At 38.6% G+C, this 22,815-nt stretch overlaps 1 protein-coding gene across 1 annotated transcript in view; it reads right to left on the bottom strand.

Annotated features, from left to right (window-relative positions):
• Positions 1–20,582, bottom strand: part of ITPRID1 (ITPR interacting domain containing 1) — a 47,804-nt gene extending 27,222 nt beyond the window's left edge. Inside the window, 5 exon segments of the mRNA XM_065751960.1 lie at positions 5,042–5,244; positions 5,835–5,921; positions 16,207–16,291; positions 18,363–18,500; positions 20,501–20,582. Of these exon segments, the coding sequence (XP_065608032.1) occupies positions 5,042–5,244; positions 5,835–5,921; positions 16,207–16,291; positions 18,363–18,459 (472 nt within the window). The 5' untranslated portion in view covers positions 18,460–18,500; positions 20,501–20,582.
• Between the last annotated feature and the right edge of the window lie 2,233 nt (positions 20,583–22,815).

Below are 22,815 nucleotides of genomic sequence, written 5' to 3'. Positions count from 1 at the left end.
TGAATATGTCATCAGGACTTCTTCCTTGAGAGATTCATTGAGGACAGTAGATGGCAAAATGCTAACATACTTGGCTGCCATTTCTGTTAGAGAGCAGCCAGATTTACAGCATGCAGGCTGTTGGTAATGCTGCTTCACCGGCAATTAAACAAGGGGGTATTTACCATGGATCTGAGTCAGTCTTTTGCATCAAAGACTAATGCCATAGTGTGTAATTCCTTCTTGTTGCAATATCTCAAGAATAGTCTTTTTTTTTTTTCTTTTTCTTCCCCTGATACTGTTTGATTATTAAAACTGAAGGAAGATGTTGCCACTCCTGTCACTTCTTAAGACATGGTTAAAAGTGATGCCTGGTTTTGTTTAAAGGTGTTATTTGATCCATGAGCACAGGGTGTTGGATACTGTGTTGGATAGTTTCCATTTGCCTAAGTTTGAGACATCAGGACATTTTGTGTTTCCACTGTGCTATGGCATGTATTCCATGTAAAACCATTTTAGCCTGAGTATTTTATCTGGCTCCTACTACATCAGGCCCTAAAAATTTCATCTACTAATTTCCTTTGACTGACAGAGGCAGAGCAGTCCAGACATTCTGATTTGAACCAGAACCTAAACTGCTGAAGTTTGAAAAAGTTTTTGCATCTTTATATGTTGCTTAACTTTGGTGAACTATATTAAAGAGTTTGTGAAATCTAAATCACAAATCAAAAAATGAAGAAATGACACATGAACAAAAAAGTTGTCTTATTCATGTGCAATGTCATAAAGAAATTGTGTCAAGGACAGACTCATTTTCTGGACTTTTTGTTTCTGGGTAAGCTGTTGCTTCAGTTTCCAGGGGTGCTCCCCAAGGAGCATGCCTCAAACAGGCAAGAGTCTGGTACAAATTCCTTGTTCCCTGAAGCCTGCAACAAAATAGTCTAAATCTGTACCACAGGTGAGATCCCAAAGGACATAACTGCAGATTCATTTTCACTAGGAAGTTCAGTTGAATCAGCAAATGGTCTTACTGTAATTAAGATCAATGAATCTTCAATGGGATCTATGTTTTTCATAGAAATTCTAATGACATTATGATTTACCATTTTAGAATTCAGGAGGAAACGTTCACAGTTTTGTTACTCCTTCCCTAAATCTGGTACTACACAGGCTGACATAGTTATCTGCATAAAAGATTTGGAAAGTCTTCAACAGGCTCACAGAGGAATGAAGGAACACAGATGTTTCCAGAGCCATTGAGTACTTTCAGTCAACTTTTTTTTTTTTTTCCCATAGCAAACTGCAGAATTTGGAAAAATCAAAATGTTTAGTAGGAAAATAAATATTTATCTGAAATTGATGTTTTTCTCAAGAAAAAATAAAATGAAATTTCTGCATTTTCTGCTTTTTGATATGTTAAAGTATTTTCATACTTTAGATTGTTTATTCTTTAGCCTTGGCAATGCTGTCAGTGCTAGAAATGAAGCTGCAGCTCAGAGAATGTGCTTAGCAATTTATATTATGTTTCCTTTCTAGGAATGGTTTTACTTGCTTATATCCATCTCCAGTGATGTATACCTCTCCCTACTAGTTTACTTTGGTGCTCAGAAGATGATCATATATAATGGGAATTAGTGGATATTCCATACATTCATCACTAAAGAGAGAGATTTGAATAAGAATTCCAGTATAGTAATTGAAGCAGCTGAGGCACTTGCATCAGGACAATACCAAAAATGAATTATTTTGTCCAGAAATGGATAAAGAGCAGACCTATGGAGAAGGGCTTGGGGGTTCTGGTAGATGAAAAATTCAATATGAGCTGGCAATATGTGCTTGCAGTCCAGAATGGACTGCTCTAGAAAATGAAGGAAATATGGAAGTGAGAAAGATCACTCTGGTTCTCACTCTCCTTATTTATCTCCAGGTTTACTGTCATTCATACAGTTCCTATAAACCTCTTCCTCATCTTTCACATTCTTAGACTAATATGTCATACTTAATTAGTTAACTTTCTTTGATTTTTCAGGAGTAAGTAAACTGACAATGAGAAAATTTCTCAGTCATTCACTAATTCAGATTAAACACTTATGTTTTGGTGTCTGGAGATAAATGAGAGTAATTCAGTGATAATAAACTAAACTAGGTGACAATAACTGAATTTATCCAGCATATCTTATGCTTACATGCCTTTGGGAACAGTAGCTTAATATAGTCTTGAACTGTCTAAATGTAGTATGCACTCTGCATCATTTTGGCACTCATATCTCAATATGAGGTGGTCCTGTGACAGTAAAGCATCTGGGGTATCCTAAAAGGTTAATGGAAAGGTTAACACCATGGAACATCTCTAGACATGATCTACTTAATTTAGTGAGAGGATCTTCATCATCTTCAGGAGGCTTTCTTCCAAAAACATCTATCTTCTTTAACATAAGTACAGGGAATTTAGGTTTATACTTTCAAAGAGCTGGATCATCCAGTGCTTGCAAAATTAGATGCAGTCTTACTTCTGATGGTAGATAGATTAGATTCCACCCTATAGAGACAATCCATTTTCCAAATCTGTTTAACATGTTTTCCACTTCTTCTTCTTGGTATATTTCACTACAAAATGATTAGGCAAGGTAACGATGGCAAGATTAGATAATCTAGTTTGCAATCAAATGACTTGAAAGCCTGTTTGACAATATTTCTCATAATTTTTCACACTAAAACTGATTCATCCCTTTTAGCAGTAAGTCTTCTCGTATCAGCTATAGGAAGGTGCATGTGCTAGACTGTCTATACAGACAAACTGGCTTCTCCTGATAGGTGTTTGTAATTGTGGCTAGATTATGACCCATGAGAGGTGCCTGATTCTCCATTCACACTGGAAATAGACTATAATGACTGAGATTTTTTGAGATGCTGCTTCAGCTTAATGTCTATGCAGAAGTTATGAAGTTAATCACTACATATAAGGAAACGTAGAGACAGTGAAGAAAGAAGTACGTTTCTCTGAAGGATGAATATCACCTCTCTTGGTAAAGGATGGACATCACCTCTCTTGGTTTAACATGCCGAGGGACATACTTAGGAAGCCTATGCCGATGGTGTAAAAACACCCTCCCAACCTGTCAAAAGCAAGAAAATATGTTTTGATGGACATCATACCCATCAAAATTGAAATTCAGACATTAGCAAACTACACAGTAACTCTCCCATATAAAGCAGCCATTAACCTGTCCTAAGAGTGCTCTCATCAAAGACTACTGCAAAGTCTGGTCCTTAATTCGCACCTTGGCTTACCACTGCTTGCCTTCACTGTGCAGACTCCTTCCCTAGAAGCCATTTCCTCTCATTCACTCTGAGCTTTCCACCTTCTTAGCACAATAGAAGGAAGGGATGCGACTCAGAGGGACCTGAACATACTTGAAAAGTGGGCACAGAAGAATCTAATGACATTTAACAAGGCCAATTGCAAGGCATTGCACCTGGTTCAAGACAAACCCAAATAAGAATACAGACTGAGAGAATTCATGGAGAGTTGTCCTACAGAGAAGGACTTGCGAGTTCTGATGGCAGCAGTTTGCTCTTGCAGCCCTGAAGGCCAATGGTATCCTGGGCTGCATCAAAGGAAGGGTGGCCAGCAGGGAGAGTGAGGTGATCATCCCCCTCTCCCCTGCCCTTGTAAGGCCCCATCTGGAGTACCATGTCCAAGCCTGTGGCACTCAGCACAAAGCTGTTGGAGCAGGTCCAAAGGAAGGCTGCAAAGATGATCAAAGGGCTGGAGTGCTTCTCCTCTGAAAAAAGTGTGAGTGAATTTGGCCTATTTAGCTTGGAGAAAAGAAGGCCCTGGGGAGACTTGACTGTGGTATTTCAGTACTTGGAAGGGAGCTAATAAGCAGGAGCAGAATTGACTTTTTACACAGTCTGATAGTGACAGGATGAGGGGGAATGGCATTAAACTAGAAGAGGGGAGTTCTTGGTTAGATGTTAAGAAGAAATTTTTTATTCAAAGGATAGTGAAGGTCCTGGAACATGCTGCCCAGAGAAGCTGTGGATGCCCCATCCCTAGAGGTGCTCAAGGCCAGGCTGAATGGGGCCCTGGGCAGCCTGAATTGGTGGGTGGCAACCCTGCCCCATGGTAAAGAAAGTGGAACTAAAATGATATTTAAGGTCCCTTCCAATCTAGGGCATTCTATGATTCTTCCTTGAGGTTCTTCATCCTCCATCTAATCATACAGATTCTCTCTCTTTCCTCTCTTACACCCTCTCAGGAGTTACAGAGAGAGAGAAAGAGTGAGAGCTGAGAAACCTGTTTGATGTGTCAGTTTGCTGTAAATATTGAAATGTGTTCACAGGCATTGCTATAAAAAGAGAGAGGAAGAGGGAAAAAACACATTTTCCATGATGCTCTGACATTTCTTTTTCAATTCTTATTCCATCCATACCACTTCTTCAGTGTAATTCTAAACAGGAATGCATGGACTATATGAGAGATACTGCTTCACTGAGCATCTTAAATAAACAGAAGATTTCAAGAGCCATCTGGCTATCCTGTGCAGCAAACATGAAGGGAAATGATGTCAAAATTGGACATTTCAGATGGGCAATATACCAGAGAATTAACAGTGCTATTTTAATGCTGATATAACTTCAGGGTGCAGACCTTTTATTCATTTCTTAACTGCCAAATGCACTAAATGGAACTAAAACCATCTAAAGCAGATAAAAATCAAGGCTGCCTGTTTTAAATGGTGAAATCTTATTGTGTTTAAAATAAGATTCTCATCCATTTATTAGGGCATATTTGAACAACCAAACTGTCAAGTTCCAGATAGAGATTTGTTGGTCTGATGCATGAGCCCTAGCAGCCTTAGTGATGGAAGGCTGGGATCTTGTCAGCTGCTCTGCACATTTCCCTTTGAAAGGGGGCCCGCTCCCACAGAAGGGAAAAGGGAATGAGAATTCTTGATGTCAACTAAATGCATGTTTTCATACACAAAGGCTCTTCTCTACTCACTCAGTCCCCATGCTACTTATTTTACTTCTTGGCCAAAATTCCTTCTCCACTTACCATATAGGTTTGGCTGCTCAATGTCTATCCGCTGCTTTTGAGCTTCCAAAAAGACTTGGATGTCGATACCTTTTGCCACAGAAGAACCACTGAGGAACCTAGGGGGGATTTTAGTGCAGACATCGGGTTCTTCTGTACCAAACCCCAAATCAAGGAGAATCTCCACCGGATCCTTTTCACAAAGTGATAGCCATTCAGTGATGCTGGAGGGAAAACATCAGGATAATTTACACCATTATCTTAGTACCACTTTTCTCTTGCAATATTTATTGTATGGCCTTGGCTTTGTTAAGTAATTTTCTTCTATTCTCTCCTCTTGTGGAGATTTAAGTGGAAGTAGTTATTTGTCAGTCACAATGCTTAGAGATTTAGCACTGGTTTCCTCCCCAGAGGTATCTAGTGACACAGTACCTTGAGAGCTTGGCAAGAGAAACATTAATAAAAGGTGTAAGATTATGGCAGGCTTACTTTTTCAAGCCATGATACAGGTAAGATGCTGCAGCTGACATGAGATCTTGAAATACTTTATTGTGCAATGAATTCAAAGAATAATGGACTTTGAGGTCAGCTTTTTTATTTGTTTTTCCATTACAAATGCATTTGCAAGCAGACACCTGTTGCTAAAGAGGTCATTGTATTAAAATAAAGAGGTCACTGTGTTAAAGTAAATAAGATGATTTTTATGAACTAGAATTTGGAACTGCATGTTCCAAAAAATTGTAACCATATTTGTTGATCCTTAAATGGGCTAATTCCTTGCATTCCCAGCTGGAAACTCATGGAAGTGACTAACCTCTGTGGTCCTCCAGTGTGAGAGTGAGAAGACCTGAGGCTGTTGCATCTTGACATAACTGGACTTTCTGAAAATTCTTGCGGGGATCTGGTTGGAAAAAAAACAACAAGGAAATGCGTTTACTCGTGTACTCCTCTGGGATGTCATTATGACTTTTTCCTAGAGTAAACATTTGCATTTTGTCTTAGTTTATAATGATACATAATAGAAATGCCTTAGAAGAAGAGCCGTCATGAGAGCGTGGCAATACGCTTATTCTCAAGAACAGTATGTTACAGTAGGTGTGAGAATGTAGGTGTGAGGTACCAGTAAATGCTAATTATAAAGGTGGCAGAATGGCTCACTTTTGACAGATGGTGAATCTTTCGGGAACCTTTCAGGAGCACGGTTTCTTTAGCCACCTACTTTAAAAAGATGTAAGTGCTCTTAACAAAGTTTTGGAGAGACAAAGCACAATGAGTCTCAGCAGAAGGAGTGACATCTGAGAACAACTCTCCACTTAGCTTCTCACTGTGATTGAAGACAGTCTGCAGAGAAAGATCTGTTTTTTAGAATCTGTTCATTGTAAAGGCATAACAGTCTTTCTTAACAGGAAAGGTAACATACTATGCTAGACCCAAGCCTAATTTTACCTACATGTATCTATTAAGATAAGTAGAAAATGTTTATATACAGTGGAAAAGCTGATCAATTTTTTCTCTTTGCAAGTTGTCTCTCAGCTCAATCTTACATAGGCCACAAGCAGAATGTAGGTTTTCAAACTAACACTGTTGCTATCAATTTGAGAGGGAAAAAAAAATATGAATGAAACAACCTTAAATAAAATTCCTCCTTTTGTCAAAATGAAAAGTAAGTGAAAATAAAATATAGATCTCTACAGTGTCTGACACCTACCTTCTGTAGCTTTGCACAGTCAATTGTACCATTTCTGGTACTGACAAGGAAACTGCAAACAAGAAAACATAAAAATATTTAATTCTCTTTTGAGAATTAAATTCTGTCCCTCAAAACAGAAATGTGTCAAGCAAGATTGAAGATGAGAAGACTGGTTGTACTGTACATATGTTGCCCCAAAAGTAAAGCCTCCTATTTATTTCAATGGACACTGCAACAGATACAAAGAACACAAAAACACCATTTAGTAGAACAAATTCTCAGCTACAAAACACTCTTTTTCAACATAGTCACCACCGTCAGCCATGCATTTTCTCTAGCCATGATCAAGAGCATGCATGCTGTGGTTGTTAATATCTGCTCCACACTGTCACTGTAACCGCTGCTGAATCAAACCACCCACCACTTTACTGTGCTCACATTCACTGTTTGGTCTCCATAAACATTCAGCAAGCATCAAATATTGTCAGTGGGTGACAATTGTTCTACATGGAGGAATTCAATGACACATCTTTGCTTTACATGCACTTCCATGCCAAGTGACATTCTGCCAGACTGCATCTTTGCTGCCCTCTGTCACATGGCACCAACATGTAACAGAACAAGGTTCAGTCCCTACTACTGTACCACCAATATCCATCTTTAACATAATGGGCCAACATGATGAAATAGGAGGCATTACTTTCAGAGAATACTTTATATAAGGAAAATTTTCTTGCATAAGCTGTGAAGTTTCAGAACAATACCTGTGTGGGAAGCTGAACTCACAGGACAAGTTAGAATAGATGTAACAGAAATCAGTAAGAGAAAAATGTATGCCATAACGTTTCATTAACCATTATTGGTATGTTAAGCCTTTGTTCTTTAAGAGTAGGCACCCTAAGTCTTTCCACTGAAGAATAGATATGAAGCGAATATGATGAAAATAACTTTAAATTCCTGATTTTTTGAGAAAAAAAAATAGTAAAAAACAGTACATTGTTTTTATTGCAGCAAATGCTGAGCCAAGTATTTCCTACATTACAGTTTTTCAGGTGTAATTCATTTAAACTGGTGACTGTTGCACTGTTGATTTCACCAGATTTTGCATCATGTTCCTAAATGCATTAGGGAAAAGCAAGACCACTGCAGGACACTTACAAAAGTTTCTGGGAGAGAAAATATTTTTCAAAGAACTAACATTTCCTACTGGACTCCACATGTGCTATACTTATGAGCCATAAAGTGCACATTTCATCATTTCACTAACTTGCTTATACTGGGAATAAGTGGGATGCACATAGATATTGCTTGTAGTTATCCCTTTCTTGTTGCTGAAATTATACACTTTTTGATCCTTTTCAAGCTAGAGTAGCATTTGCCCAGGAGCAGTAGATATCCTTCTGCACTGCACAAGATGAATATTTTTGTGTATTTTTTAAAGTTTTGTTTTCTATTTAACAAAATTATGTCAATAAAAATAAGAAAACATCCTTTCACATTCTCTACTGGATTATTTTTCCGCTCATAAATTCTAACATAAATTCCTTCTGGCTTACTCAGTGTAAGGACGGGAACATAAGGGTTACTGACATCTTGTAATTTGCTGTGGCAACATAAACCAGACTATCTAGCAGGAAGCTGAGCTTAATTTGAGTAAGAATCAACTACTTGTTGTGTACCATTTCTAATTTACATGCCAGAAGAAGTAGATTCACTTTAAAATGCTTAAGAATGTCAAAAACACCACCTAGAAGCATGGATTCATACATTTTTCCCTAGTGGCATGTAGCCACTCCTCTCTGTAACAGAACATTATACCTTATAACTACTAACTCATTGAAATTTTGATATCCTTAATATCTTCTGTAGAGAGTGAATGAACACAAGTGCTGGCACATTAAAAATCAAGTAGTGTGAAACACTTGCCAGGGTGCTATGTAACTAATGTTATTATGAGAAATATGGTGTTTGAAGGAGGCATAAGAAATAACAGGTCACCAACAAATCAAAGGTTGAGAGTCATGGTTATATGGGAAGAATTTTTTAGGTTACCACATGCCAGGTAGAGAAAGTAGCTGCTTGTGGTCATGCACTTACTTAGTAACTGGTTGGAGAACCTTAAATACATTCATTTTTTATAGGCTAAAATAAGCTAAAAAACACTGTACTGCAGTGGGTCAAGAATATACAAAGATAGAGTTAGACAGGCTAAGACACCCAAACCCTTAAGTGACAGTACATGGTTCATGAATCTGTGTCCACCTCATGGCTTGGACAAACTTTGCACTTTCATGGGTTGTCTCACTCATGACTAGAGTCTACACTTCTTCCTCTGATGACAAGAATCTGATGAGAAGTTCCTCACTAGAGAACTTGACATTTTTAAATATTAGACTTTTTTTTTTTTCCACACATAAGAGGTCGCAGAAATAGTAATGGGGAAGATATGTTATTTACATTTCCTGATCTGTGTAAGTATTTTGTTCCTGACACAAGAAACACTGAATCTCATTACTAAAGTAGAAGATACTTCGGGGGAAATAATGCCCTTTACAAATCTGTCAGAAAACCTTATGAAAACAAACAAACAAACAAAAAATACTTTGTAAACCAACTGTGGTGTTAATTGGCTCTCTGTTTACTGCATATCTAAGTATATCTTTGCTTATGAATAATATATTTTGCTAAGCTAAATGTAGCCTCTGACACTTGAGGGAAGATAAAACATTGTAACAGGAGAAAAGATTAAATCATATATCATTGAACTGCCTTTCTTAGTCGTGAGCCTGATAAACAAAAAGTGTAGATATGGAAGCACTGAAAATATCTGGGGCTCCAATATGCATTATAAATGTGGAAATTTTTAGGAATATATCCTGAATATATCTAATGATGTATTCTTGTGGCCTCTTTCCTAAAAAAGATGCTCTGTATTCACTATATTCAGCAGATCTGGAAAGTAGGTGAGAACAAGCAAGTTCTGAGTTCAGGTCAGGCATGGTTGGATGTATAGTGTCATAACTTCCAGAAATCTCTACAAATCTGTCTTAGAATCTTCCACTCCTTCAAAAAAAGGAAATCAAATTATGCCACAGGAAAAGGCTAGCCTGAGACTTTTCTGTTGAAAACCTCATTTGAGAATCTTCTCATTACAAATGCAAATGGAGGGAGAAAGGGATAGCACATCCATGAAGATCAGTTTTTCCCAGCAGAAACCCATAGTGTTTGATATTTTGTAGTAGAGCCATATGTAACAGAAATTACAAATAGCCTTCTGTCTTACTTGCCTGCTCTTGGCCTTGTAGCTTATCTACTTGTAGGCAGACTCTCACAATAAACGTGATTCAAAAAGACCAAAAAAATTTCTCCCCAAGTATGGCTGCTCTCCTGAGAACTGATGAGGTCTGGGAGGCAGCGTGATGGGCAAGCACTGCACAGAGCACTTGGAGCATACAGAACTGAGTAGGGGTGGCCAGTGGGAGAAATAGAGACATAGTCCCATGTTTTCTTCTGCTTCTGAACACCACTTTCTTTCTCCCAAACATACATACATTGGCCTCTGCTAAGTGCTGAGATTCAGATCTTACATTGGTACTTAAGGCAAACACCATGAAATTCTAGCATTCTCCATGAGTCAAGTCTGTCACTTCTGAACATAAATTTTACTAAGAATCTAATTAAATCAGCTTACCCAGGGGCAGGAGTGAGAGGAATGGATGCAGAAGACTTCTCAGTGCATCAAATGAAAGACAGCTGTATTATATCTCCCAGCTGAACCCTGTCCACATGGTGACTTGGTAATCATTAATTACAATACTTATCCTGCAATGCAAACCTCACCATTCTTCCAAACAATATTTATCCTGCAATGCAAACCTCACCATACTTCCAAACAATTTTTTTTTAGCTTCTCCTCACCACCAAACAAATAGACATGAACTGCATTTGCAGTGAATGCACGGCATCACAATGAAGAGTTCATGGAAAATACTGGTCTTTCTGGGACAAAAAGTTGAAATAGCAAAATTTTTGTGAACAAAGTGCATGCATGTTTGAATATGTTCAAGGTTAAACTGCATTTCCCTGTTGGAGGTCATGGCCTCAGGTGTGTATAACCACAATTTCTGCCATAAATTGTGCTCATGTGATAGGCTGAACTTCCCTTCAGGATGCAGCATCATGAATTTCCCATGATGTACCAGATAGCTTGATCAGAAAACTATCCAAACATATGATGGAAAATGTTATCCTGGAACTGAACAGAGCACTGTTCTCATGAGACAGTGGATCATAACAAAGGCATGTCAGTTAATACTGAATATTTGTGAAAGAATGTTTTGGTGCAGATGAACAGAATAAAAAGCACTTTCTTTGGTCAAAACCAGTCGAAGCAAAATATGCTGTTCTGAATTTTCAGAGAGTCACAACTTTTGTAAAGGAAGTGTCAATACCGTAGACATTATATTTCCCATTGGAAAACTCAGGCTTAAAACTTAAATAACTAAGGAATAACACAAGCAAAACTTACAAAGAATAAGAATTCAACCAAAGATGAATATGTTCTTCTGTAGAAACTTCTACATATAAAAATGAAAGTAGAGCATTTGGGTGAAGTATTGCCAGATCAGTTTATAGCAATTAATCACCTCATTTAGTTGCACAACTTTTTGGTAACTCTGGAATATATGAAAAATATTGAGAGAAGGGTTTAGTAATTTCATTTGGTAAACCAACGGTTTTGTTTAATCAAATGTGGAAAGCAAAGAAGTCATTCATTGACATTATTATCTGCCATTCAATATTATTATCTTCCAATATCTTGGAAACATCTGTCAGACCCAATGAGTATGGAAAAGTAGGTATCCTGATTCTGCATGAATGCATCCTGAGGCAGTTCCTTCCATAGCTTGAAAGGGTAAGAGAGCCTGCTCTTGTGATGAGGAAGGATCATTACCTCTCTTTTAACAAACTTGATCACAAGTGATTCACTTAAATTTGCCCTAGGCCACCCAGGAAGCCTGGAGCAGAGCAAGAAATGGGTCCCAGGTATCCCTGCTGTTCATTTCAGTTTTTCAACCCAACAGTAAGTAGAGATGGCTCAGAAGCATTTAGTTCTTCTCTGAAAACAGGCTTAATTCCCTTCTGGTTCAACCAAAGCCACTGAGATCACTGGGTCAAGGAGCTGCCTTACTCTCTGTGGCAGAGCAGGGAGGATACTGATCAGCAGCGCAGCTCATGCAGACAAAAGACAAAGCAGGAGACATTTTCGTCGCACTACTGCCACCTGGATTCAGTGGTGCTGTTCTGATTTGCAGTCAAAAGACACAGAAAGGCTTCAGCATCAGAGGCCTTTGGACTCAAGTCTTTAGGGATTTAATTTTGACATTTAGAATAAAGAATAAATGAATTCGCAAGGTTTCTCTGTTGTTTTTGTTGTTGTTGTTAACACTGAAAAGCAAATGTGTTGTTTTAAGACTGTCAATCTTTGCCTAGCTGTGACACTGAAAACTCATTTCTGGTGCACTGAAGATTAAAACCTCCAGTAAATCAGTATGTTTTTTACAAACCTACATTTTTTGTTCCCTTCACAGTCAGTGCAAAGAGTAGGGCACTTCTACGGCAGTTCTCCTATTGCAGCTGCTGTTTGGAGGTGTTTTTCTTCATGGTCCAAAGCAACAGCCTGTCCCTAGACTAAACACAGGGCTTTGAGTTAGCTAGTGAGACAGTCCCAGGTGTGATGTACTTTAATAAGCTGCACATTCATCCAAATATAAGTAAGAAAACTAGAACAAAGATGAAATGTTGAGGGAAATAAATCAAATTTTGCAACAGTTTTTCTCCATCTAGTGAAGAGAAAGGAGACAAACCACAATCACTAGGACCATACCAACAATCCATTTAAGTACCTGATGCTTTTAAGTCTTTGAAATAACTTAGATTTTGAGTTGTAATTAGAAATTTGACATTTCATAACAGAGCTGGCTCAATCACTGATTTATTTTTTGTTGTTATTTTTCAGGAGACCTGGAGACTAATAAAGACTAATAAGAACTCTTAATAAAACACTGAAAGAACAGGTTAGCAGAGGATGGGATATACAGCATCAGCTGTGTTCAGAAGCCCTTTGGCCCTGAAGCAGAGGATGTCTACAGTCCAGCCTACTCGCTATGTCCCAGATTCCTTTCAGTTAGTGTGTTGCAGCTAAAGAAAACTAATGAGGAAACATTGAGCTTCAGGAAGGGGAACAGGGAGGACAGCTGATGACAGCCAGTTCTGTTACTGTATCTTTGGTCAAAAATAAAAAAAAATAGATCATTCTCCCACCGCCAGAGAGAGACAGCTTTTGTTATTTAGAGCAAAGGTAAATAGGTAAAAATATTTAAATTGAGCAAAGGAAGATTTCTTATTTCTCTTTCTGGATCAGAACTGCACAAGCCTCCCCACCACCCAAGTCAACTATGTTAAGAGAATGCCGTGCTCTGCCTCAGGAAAGCGCTCGGAGAAATCATCATGTACCCTCTACACCCCTTACCTCCTGTACCACATTGCCACATCAGTACCTACAGCAGGAAGAAGGAAATTCCTTAACATCTTTTGAGCATTTGAGTACCTCAGGCTCCTCTATGGGAAATGGAGCTTCCTACCTGCCAGAGAGGCTGCCAGGGAAATGCCAGGACAGAATAGGATTGCACATAAAGGAAAATACTGCTTTTGTAGACAAAAAAGGGGAAGAATGAGGCAGAAGGACAATTTATTTATGTTAGGATACCTCACAGCAGAGGAGATACAGTGACACACCTTCCCAGGAATAACAGTCAAAGTTTAGAGCTAGTTTAATTGAAATTAGTTCATTTCCCAGCTGAGTAATCCATTGGCCTGATTCTCCATTTTCAGATGACTTCCACAGCCATTTACAGCAGGACACAATGAGGGTAAGACACTACAATGGGATTCAACTGTAAATGACACAACATGAGGGACAACAAAGAATTTGGCCCCAGATGTGGGAAGTACAGAGGTAACTTCCATTACATTTAATTAGTGTTATCACCATTAATTTCCTGTGCATAGACAGAAGAAGACATCCTTTTGATTTCAAATTAATTAACACATAATGATTAATCTGATAGGGTACATCTTTTCAGACAAGAGTGTCCTCTTGATCACAGTTTGGGTGCCAGTACCACTCATCATCTGTGTGTTTTAATTTCTAACTGCTCTCCAGAAGCAAATTTAGCTCTGCAAATCTGTCGATGGAATGAATGACTGGCTGGTTTCCATGTCCTGTGTGTTTTGTTCATTTCATAACACACTAAGAACATCTTGGAAATCTTTTTTTTTTTTTTCTTTTTTTCCCTATTTCCTCTCCCCTCCAAGGAGGTTTCAAGGTAGAAATTGAGGAATTTGCATCAGTGAACAATTTATATCAACTCTTAACTACAGAATGCAAGAAATAAAAAGCTTCTAAAAAATTGAAAAACACATAAACAGTTTATGGCAGGTTCCCAGACAGATTTGTCTCACTTCGGTTGCCAGAATTTAACATAACCATTCTCCTTGCCACCAGCTACAGTAAAGTGTGTTTGTTTCACTGAAACAGGATCTTGAACTTCATCAGCTTCACACCATAATCCTCACACTGTATGATATGTATTGCATAGTGCTATTAATATTACTTTTTCCTTTCCACTTGCTGAGTGATTACTCACACTTTTTAAAATATTTATCCACTTTCTTTAGATGGTTATGAATGCAAATAGCTTCATATCCAGGTACATCAATTCTTGAGTAGAGAGCCAGTGGTTAATATTGACAAATATCCAACTAAACATGTAGTTACAAAGACACGAATTAAGAGGAAGCATAAAATCTCAAATACTTTAGTTAAGAATGTCTTCAAGTGTCCAAGACATTCCATTTCTGTTCAAAAATTATTTGAGCATATTTACAGGGTGTTTGGGCTTGACAGTTTAACATTAAGTATGCTTCTGCTGCATAAAATGAATAGTAAAATAAAGGCATTTTCAGAACCCAAATCTGGGATGAGAAGTGTCTGTATTATTGATTATAAGAATTACTGTTTACAGTTTCCTTTCAAGACAAGGCAGATCAAGGCAAGGCAAGACAAGGCAAGACAAGGAAGGTGAGGCAAGACAAAGTAGGGCAAGGCAAGGCAAGGCGAGTCAAGGCAAGTCAAATCAAAGAAAACAACAGAGATTCTTTTTACTATTGTTCCAGTCTTTCATATGATATAGATGTATTTGGCAATTTGGCCCACCTATACTTTTTATGGCAGCTCTACCAGGGAGAAAATAAAGCTTATGTTATCTAACTACCCATTTCTGATTCAGTAAACAAGAAGAGAGATTCAGTTGGTGTGATAATTTCAGACAGGAGCAGGGATCTGCAGTATTACTACTTTCTGTTGCCATTACTGGGGACAAATCACTTCTTGAAGACTGAAGGCTCTTGTCTTCTCCCTGTTTTACTCAGAAGTAAGTGGAGATGACAAAAGTATTTTCAGTGTTGAACTTGAGCCCTGAACTTAGGCAGCTAAATGAAGTTGAGGTCCCCTTTTCTCTGCCCATTAACCTGCAAGCTGCTAAGTGCAGCAAAATCCTAGTTGCTGCAGGAAGACAGTTATTTGTTTTAACTCTTCAACATGCCTATCATTTGCACTGAAAGCAAAGGACACTCTAGTATTCAAAGTACCCCAGGAACACCCATAAACTCACAAGTAAATTACCCTTAAACAAAGCGACTCCAGAGAATTAATCTTTTTTGAAAGTGCATCAGGTAGGGAAAGCTGTAATAACACTTCAAGCCTCCTCATATGTTGGTAAATAAAAAATTGGGTACATTTCTGTCTCTCTGAAGTCTCTGGTAAAATTCCTACTCAGAGGCCACAGCTTGAACTTACTCTGCTCCTTTCAAAGTAGAAGTCCTGGTGCCAATTTGAGACAATCAGTGTTGCTCACTGAGAATACCTGTACCGAATGTTTATTTTATCATCATGTTGCATTTTAATCTCAATATAAGCTCACTGTTGATTGAGAAGAAAAACAACAGACAATGCGAAATAACAATAGCCAGAACTGTTTCTGTTTAAAACAACATGAGACTGAAGAGGGAGCGAGTTGTATTTTAAGTCTCCCAGCTACATAAAGGAAAGTGCATAAAATCAGCACACAGGTTGTCACAAGCAAGGCAGCAAAACAACAACAGTGAAAGCAGTAACAATAACAACAATTTTGCAGTACACTCAGCTTGAATCTGGTCCCTTTGCTAAAAATGTTTCTTGGCTAGTCAAAGGGGACAGTCTGTGAAGCTTTGAAAATATCAAAGTCCTTTTCAAGCTCTTTTAAAATGACATTTAAACTACCAAAAACAGTATAAATGTATTTCTCCCACATCTCTGACAGATCAGAAAAGGGGAAAAGGAGTCTTTAAAATTTTTAACAGGTATAACGGCAACAAAAAATTGATAAGCTCCAACCTGTATGGCTCGATCCAGCTGTTAGTATTATGGAATAGTTGCAGGCTAGTGCTTCTGCATCTCTGCTCTGCCACAGACCCAAGATCTGAAAAACCGAGGATACAAATTGGTTCTCTTGGCTTGGCTTTCCACCTCTGTTATGTACTTATTTATTTATTTTAAGATACTAGTAAGGGCAAGGGGAGGCTGATTGCCAAGAAAGTGGTGTTTAAGTTGACAGTTCGAATAGATGACTGTTTGCTTAGCCTCCAGGCAAAGGGAAGGAGAAATCAGGACTAGTCTAGTTTTTAGCAATAGGAATTCTAGAAAATGACAGAATGGGAAAGAAAGGATAGAAGAGCAAGGACAGTGGTAACTGAAATGAGGGGGAAAAAAAAAGCCAGAAGTTGTTTTGATTGCTTCCATTTCCAAGAAATATATTGCTGTCCCTTTAACTCTCTATGCCTCATTGGCACATGTGCCAGGGGAAGGATTGCACTTTACTAAGGAAGTAATGCAAACTTGTCTTCATTTGGTTACCATGGATATGGTACTATGTGAGACAAAGCCTTCAATTTGCATTGCAAACAACCAGGCACGATGAAGGACACCGAATTTGATATTCTGGCCACAGAATGTCTCTGGTTCTTCCACGTGAGTGATCACAAGGAAAACAACCACAGCTTTGGGCCTGTGCTTGATGCCATGAAAATAAGGGTAAAGGATGCTGCTTTTCAGATCAGGATGAAGCAGAATCACACACACCTACACAATGAAAGGTGTTTCTTGTGCTACCTAGCATGAAACAGCTAACAGATAGGTGTGTCGATCAGTTAGCTTTCCAGCTTTTTCCCATGGGGAATGAGAAATGAATCAGTAAGTGATTTTTGCAAATAGTGGAATGAAATTGAAACTGGCTAGGTCATCCAATTGCTGAGCTTTTATACAGCAGTTTTGATCTAGCTGAGAGTCCTCTTCATTCTGCAGAAGTATTACATGAAGTACCTTAATTTTATACAAAATCCAGTTAGATGAGCAAGATGAACACTCCCCTAAACAGACCTAAGGGGAACCAGTACAGCACAGTTAATAGCAAAAAGGGAAATTGTCTCATTTCCCTAAAACAAATTGCAGATGATTGTTTGTCTATTAGATTGCTAGATCGTCAGTAATTCTTTTTTATTGCTTTAAGCTCTGGCAGATACATAGTCACACATCATTTTTATTTCAACTGACATGGAATACAAACAGTATGACCCTGTTTTTATGGATAGAAATGGCCAAATTGCCACTGGTCTGTGTGAAAAAGAAAAACAAAAACAACATAACTGGATCCAAAAGAATGAGCCCACATCCATGAATTGAGGGTTTGTTTTTTTTTTTCTCCAAGGGATCTTAGGCATGAATTAACTGGAACAGTAGATCAGATGCTTGGCCAAAAAAACTGTTTCCTCCCTTAATACTGGAAAGGACATCCAAGCACATCTCTGGTGGGACATGGGCAGCTATAGCATCCCAGGATAATCTTCTTGACTCTCCAGCTCCAGAGAGTGGACCGCAGCCACCAGCACCATGAAGCAGCTTTCCTGTGAATGTGTATGGCCAGACCTCTGTCTGTCTGTCCTTATGCCAACATTATGCATAGATGCCAGGGGCTAATTAGGACCACCAATCCTTTAGTTGTTCTCCAGAGGGTTCTCCACAAAACAACAGCTTTGCACCAATAAAATTACTTCATGCTTTGACTGGGTGTTTTGCTGCCACACCTTAGCATTATGCTGAAACTCAGGCACCACAGTAGCCCAGCAGTGTGAATCCTTGAGAATGTTTACAGAGGCACACAGAAGCACTGTCAGACCATCTTCACCCACCCTGAGAATTATTTCAGGCATTCCTAGCAGCTCTAATGCTACCTTAACCACAAAGGTACAGTCTGCCCTCTGCTGCTGGGGTAGACAGTAAAGCAGACAAGTGATAAACACAGAAACAATTTCTCATTCCTGTGGTGCCTGTGTGAGCACCATTAGATGTTATATGCATGTGCTTCAGTCTTTTCTTACCCTTTCAGACCACTCAACAAGGAATTGAAGTCTGAGCCCTCCTGTGTATGCACCAGACCATGAAGTAGGTCAAGAAGAGAGAGCGAGGATGGTGGGATTTAAAATAGCAACAAGTACCTGGAGTAGCAGATCTTTCTTCATGCCTTGGACAGCTTTCCAAGGCTGTCCAGTCCTTGGCTTCCCCCTGACGTGGTGCAGAGTGGGGAGAACACATTGTGCCCCATGGGCTGGTCTCAGTACTCTTCCAGAGGTACCCTGCAGCAGCAAGAGGAAAGGTGTGTGAAAAACCGTGGGACTACTAGTCACATCACAATAAAGCAAGGGCAAACCCTAACCATATGTAGGTCTCATTGAAAATGTCATATTTCATCTACTTTTAGTCCCAGTTTCTTTCCCTCCAGGCTCCTTTCCTTCATCTGCAACAAAAAGGATTAGGAAACAATTTTCTTGGCCTGAATGCACTGGCTAGCAAAAAATGCTGCAAGGCAGGCTGGATGGCAAATCTCTTGAATGACATAAGCACTCAGAGTGAATAATCTTGTACAGCACTGTTTTCTTTAATGTCTGAATATACATTTTGGCCCTCTGATCAACAGATCTCTGTGTGTACAGTCCACCTTGTTTATCTTATTAAAAAAAAAAAAAATTAATTCCACTCGTCTCGCATAACCAACGCATGGTGGTGGGATGATGGGATGGGAAGAATGGTGCTCCCTTCCTTCTCACATCAGCATGACTACCAATTCTATGTAGAAATGTGGACTATATAAATTGTAGATATCCTTCTATTTCCTCTGATTTCAAGGGAGTTGCAGACCAATATCCCAGAAGAGTTAAATGACCCACTATTTTTATTTTCAACATTGTTAGAGCCAGAAATAACTTGACTCTTAAGGACACGTCTAAATTTGTAGAAGTGGAATTTGGAACAGGTTTTTTTTCTTCTTTTTCTTCTTGATAAAACTAGGTTTAAGTTACGAAAGATATACCACTGGCTAACTGCAGTGGTCATTGCACTATCATTCTTACTGGGCTCTTTTTAAAGAATAACATTACTACAAACTAATTTTGCATTCACTGATATTTAAAACAATACAGTTCAAGCAAGATCTGGTTCTCACTGGCCTTTGTATCCTTCCTCCACTCTTACACATGAGCTCATATTTACTTCTTTGATTAAAACTGTTCAAAAATCCTGTGCTGATGATGCTCACATTTCACTAATGTCTTAGTAGCATCCTACCACAAAGAAGCAAGCACTGATGCTGCTTGATTGTCACTACTCATACCCAATTCTGGTTTACTCAATACTGAGACTGATTTGAATAGCATTGAGTTAGTCCACAAGCTTCCTGATGAACCTCAGTCGGAAGCCAGAACTCTGTGTATACACCAGTAGAGAAGAGAAGAAATCAAATGAGGCCAGTCTCCTCACTTGGATGCAAGCATGAAATCTCAGGCTAGAGACAACACATGTTCACAAGAATTGCCCTGATGAATGTTTAGCCATACTCTCCTCTTTCTCTTCAGGACAAGTTTCATCTGGCTTTACTTTTGTATGAAAGTAAACATGTTTTGCTCAAAATTACTCCTAATTCACCTGAGAACCACTGCAAGTCTACATCTGAGCCTGTAAAAAAAATACTGCACACTGAGATTTTGTTTTGGGCTGTGTGATACTCCCTATCTGTGACCTGACACAGGAAACAGTGAGGGCCAATGTTTGCTTTTCTGCATTGATAAGGGTATGCTTTGCATACTATAGGCAGGTAGGCATGGGACTGTTAAGTACATGTAATCTGTTGTAGGCCAGATTTGTTGTTGTCCATTATGCAAACAGCCATGGCATTTAAACAACTGCTAATCCTACCTCAATGTCTGAGAAAACAAAGTGTATAGTCAACAAGTCAATAACTTAATCTGACTTTATACAGACCAGTAAAACTACATGGCTCAATATCTTGGATACCAATATTATTAAATGTTGTATATTTAATTACTTAGTGACACAAGCTTCAAGCTTCAGCCACTAGTAATGGCAGCATCCCACACAGATGGGGTAGTCCACTACAAGACAAGATTATGCTTCCCTCCCTACTGGATGTATTTGCACCCAGTTGAACAACAGAATTGAAATTTTGACTTCCAAAAATGCTTCCATTGGCAACACCCTTCTGCCAGCAGTGCGTAACTGGTGGAGGCTTTCATTACAAATACTGGTTTAAAAAGAATAAAGGAAAGTAAGCAGGGCTTACCTGTGCCAGTATGGATACTGCACACTCTAATGCCCACTTAGAAGCCAGAAAAGAGACAGGTGAGGCTCTCCAGCAAGTTCTCCTATATCCATTGCAGTCTTCCTTGTTTCTAAAAGAGAGAGGGCAAACATTTGCGTAACCTGGGCTGATATTTTCATAATCCCCACCCACTTGCACGAAAAAGAAACCTGTTTTTCAAATACACTTTACTCTGTGGCACATAAGTATTTTCAAGTATGGACATGCTCAGGAAAATTTGCATTGCTGATTTTTTTTTCTTAAAGCTATGCAGGACATTAACATGGCACTGATTTTAAAGCTGTTGAGGTGTGTGCTGCCCAGCTGATGTCATAGGCAAACATGGTTGCACATAGGGTCATATGCAAGCATAAAATCCCTGGGAAGTCTTACAGGGTGGGGTTGATGCACCCTGGAAGAGGTCCCTGCACTGTCTAAAATGGAACTGCCATAGTGTGGCCAGCCTACACCATCTCCAGTGAAGTTCTAGGTACCCCTGGAAGCCAGCCTGCCCTGAGGAATTGTCAGTCAAGTGTCAGGGGATGATGGCAGCCACAGGGTTCATCAAAGCAGTAAGAATTCCTGGTGCCATCATGACACTTGGAAATGGCATAGTGCTCTCGAACATTAATCCCAAGAACAAACAAGACTTTTAAAACAAACAGGTTAACTAGCAAAAACAAACTCAGCACTTGAAAACTAATGAAAATAACAACACAGCCAAAGCTTACAAAGCTGCTCTCATCAGACTTGAATAAAAGTAAATAAACAGCATGACAAACTACAAATCCAACCTTGCAAAGCCACTTCCAGCAGCACAGTGTGACCAAACATGCAACTGCTACAGGCTATGCCATTTCAGCTGGGGCAGATTTGAAAGTGCAAGGCCACTTTGAATAGAGCCAGTACATCAGAGATGTGAATATTGAGCATACCGCCATATGGGCAGATCTTATTTCCTCAGCCTGGCTCAGCCATCGACTTCCCCTCAATACTCAGAACACATAATCTGACTTTGTCTCACTTTACACCCTGTAAAATGAGGATGGTACATATATTTGAACATATTAAGGTATGCATACCACTTCATTCATTAATACTGTATGTTCTTTAGAGCTGTCTTCAGTCAGTCCTCAACAGGGCTGAAACATCTCCTCTGTAAACACATACTTCAAACTCAGAAAGCAGCACTTGTTAGCCAAAGAGTGTTAGTCAAACAACCCGTCAACCAGGAATCTTGACTAGAAAAGTCTTCATAACTTCTCCCTCCATATGTAGTGAAAGCTCAAAGTTCATACTGACTGGGACTTAATACACAGATCATGACAGAACTGTCAAATAGGTTAATCAAAACAAAATCAAAGATCAAAAATCAAAATCAAGAACAAGATCAAAGGAAAATCCAGTAATCCAATCTGGAGCTCTGCAAGAGCTCCTGGAGAAGATTTAGTAACCATGGAGAAATCCAAATAAATAACACATTTCAGGCTATAGTATAATTAATTCAGTGCAAAACATTAAAGAAAATTTACCCTCACAAAATAATTATACATTTTTTTAGTGAAATCTCAGTCTCTTTAAGAGGGAAATTATTACCAGTCTGGATTAGTAATTTATCTGCACTTGTTTTACCTTTATTTTCTGAGTATTCCATGGACCACCGTACAAAAGAGAAAACAAATTAAAGAGGCTAATAGCAATGAGCCAGTTTTTGGGTTTTTTTCCTCCAGAGCTTTTAAATTAAATCATATACTGTACCCTAAAGTTTTTGCCACAGAGAACATGAAGCACTTTATCATTACCATGAGAATAATTTAGTGAATATACTAAAAAATCCTACTGTGATGATTTTTCAAAGGATTCAGAAACTGGTTTTCAAAGTCACTTTCCAGTATGTACCCCATTAAGTCAAAGGTCATTTCAATTTTCTCTGTAAACACCAAACTTTCCCTGTATACAAAATCCTTTGATCATTTTTCTTAGATTTCTAATTTTTCTAAAATTCTTACTAAATCTTTCCTCTCCCACACTCCAAAAGCTCACACTGAAGTTTTGCAAACTCTTTCGAACCAATTAAATATTTCTATTTTAGCAACCAATTTTAATTACTGTCTTTTATATTTGAAAATATGTATTTTAATCAACTCATTTTTTTTCATAAGTACTTTTGGAGTGGAAAAGACAAAAACATCATGGTGAATATGCCAAAATTGGACATTTTCTATGAGTCCAGAAGAAAAGCTATCTTAAAGAGTTTCCATGGCTCAATTGGAATGTCAATGTCAAGTTGATCAAGA

The sequence above is a fragment of the Cyrtonyx montezumae genome, unplaced genomic scaffold (assembly GCF_038088225.1).
Source record: "Cyrtonyx montezumae isolate F1298 unplaced genomic scaffold, pur_monq_1.0 scaffold_8, whole genome shotgun sequence".
Classification (NCBI taxonomy): Eukaryota; Metazoa; Chordata; class Aves; order Galliformes; family Odontophoridae; genus Cyrtonyx; species Cyrtonyx montezumae.
This window is presented reverse-complemented; position numbering and strand designations above follow the sequence as displayed.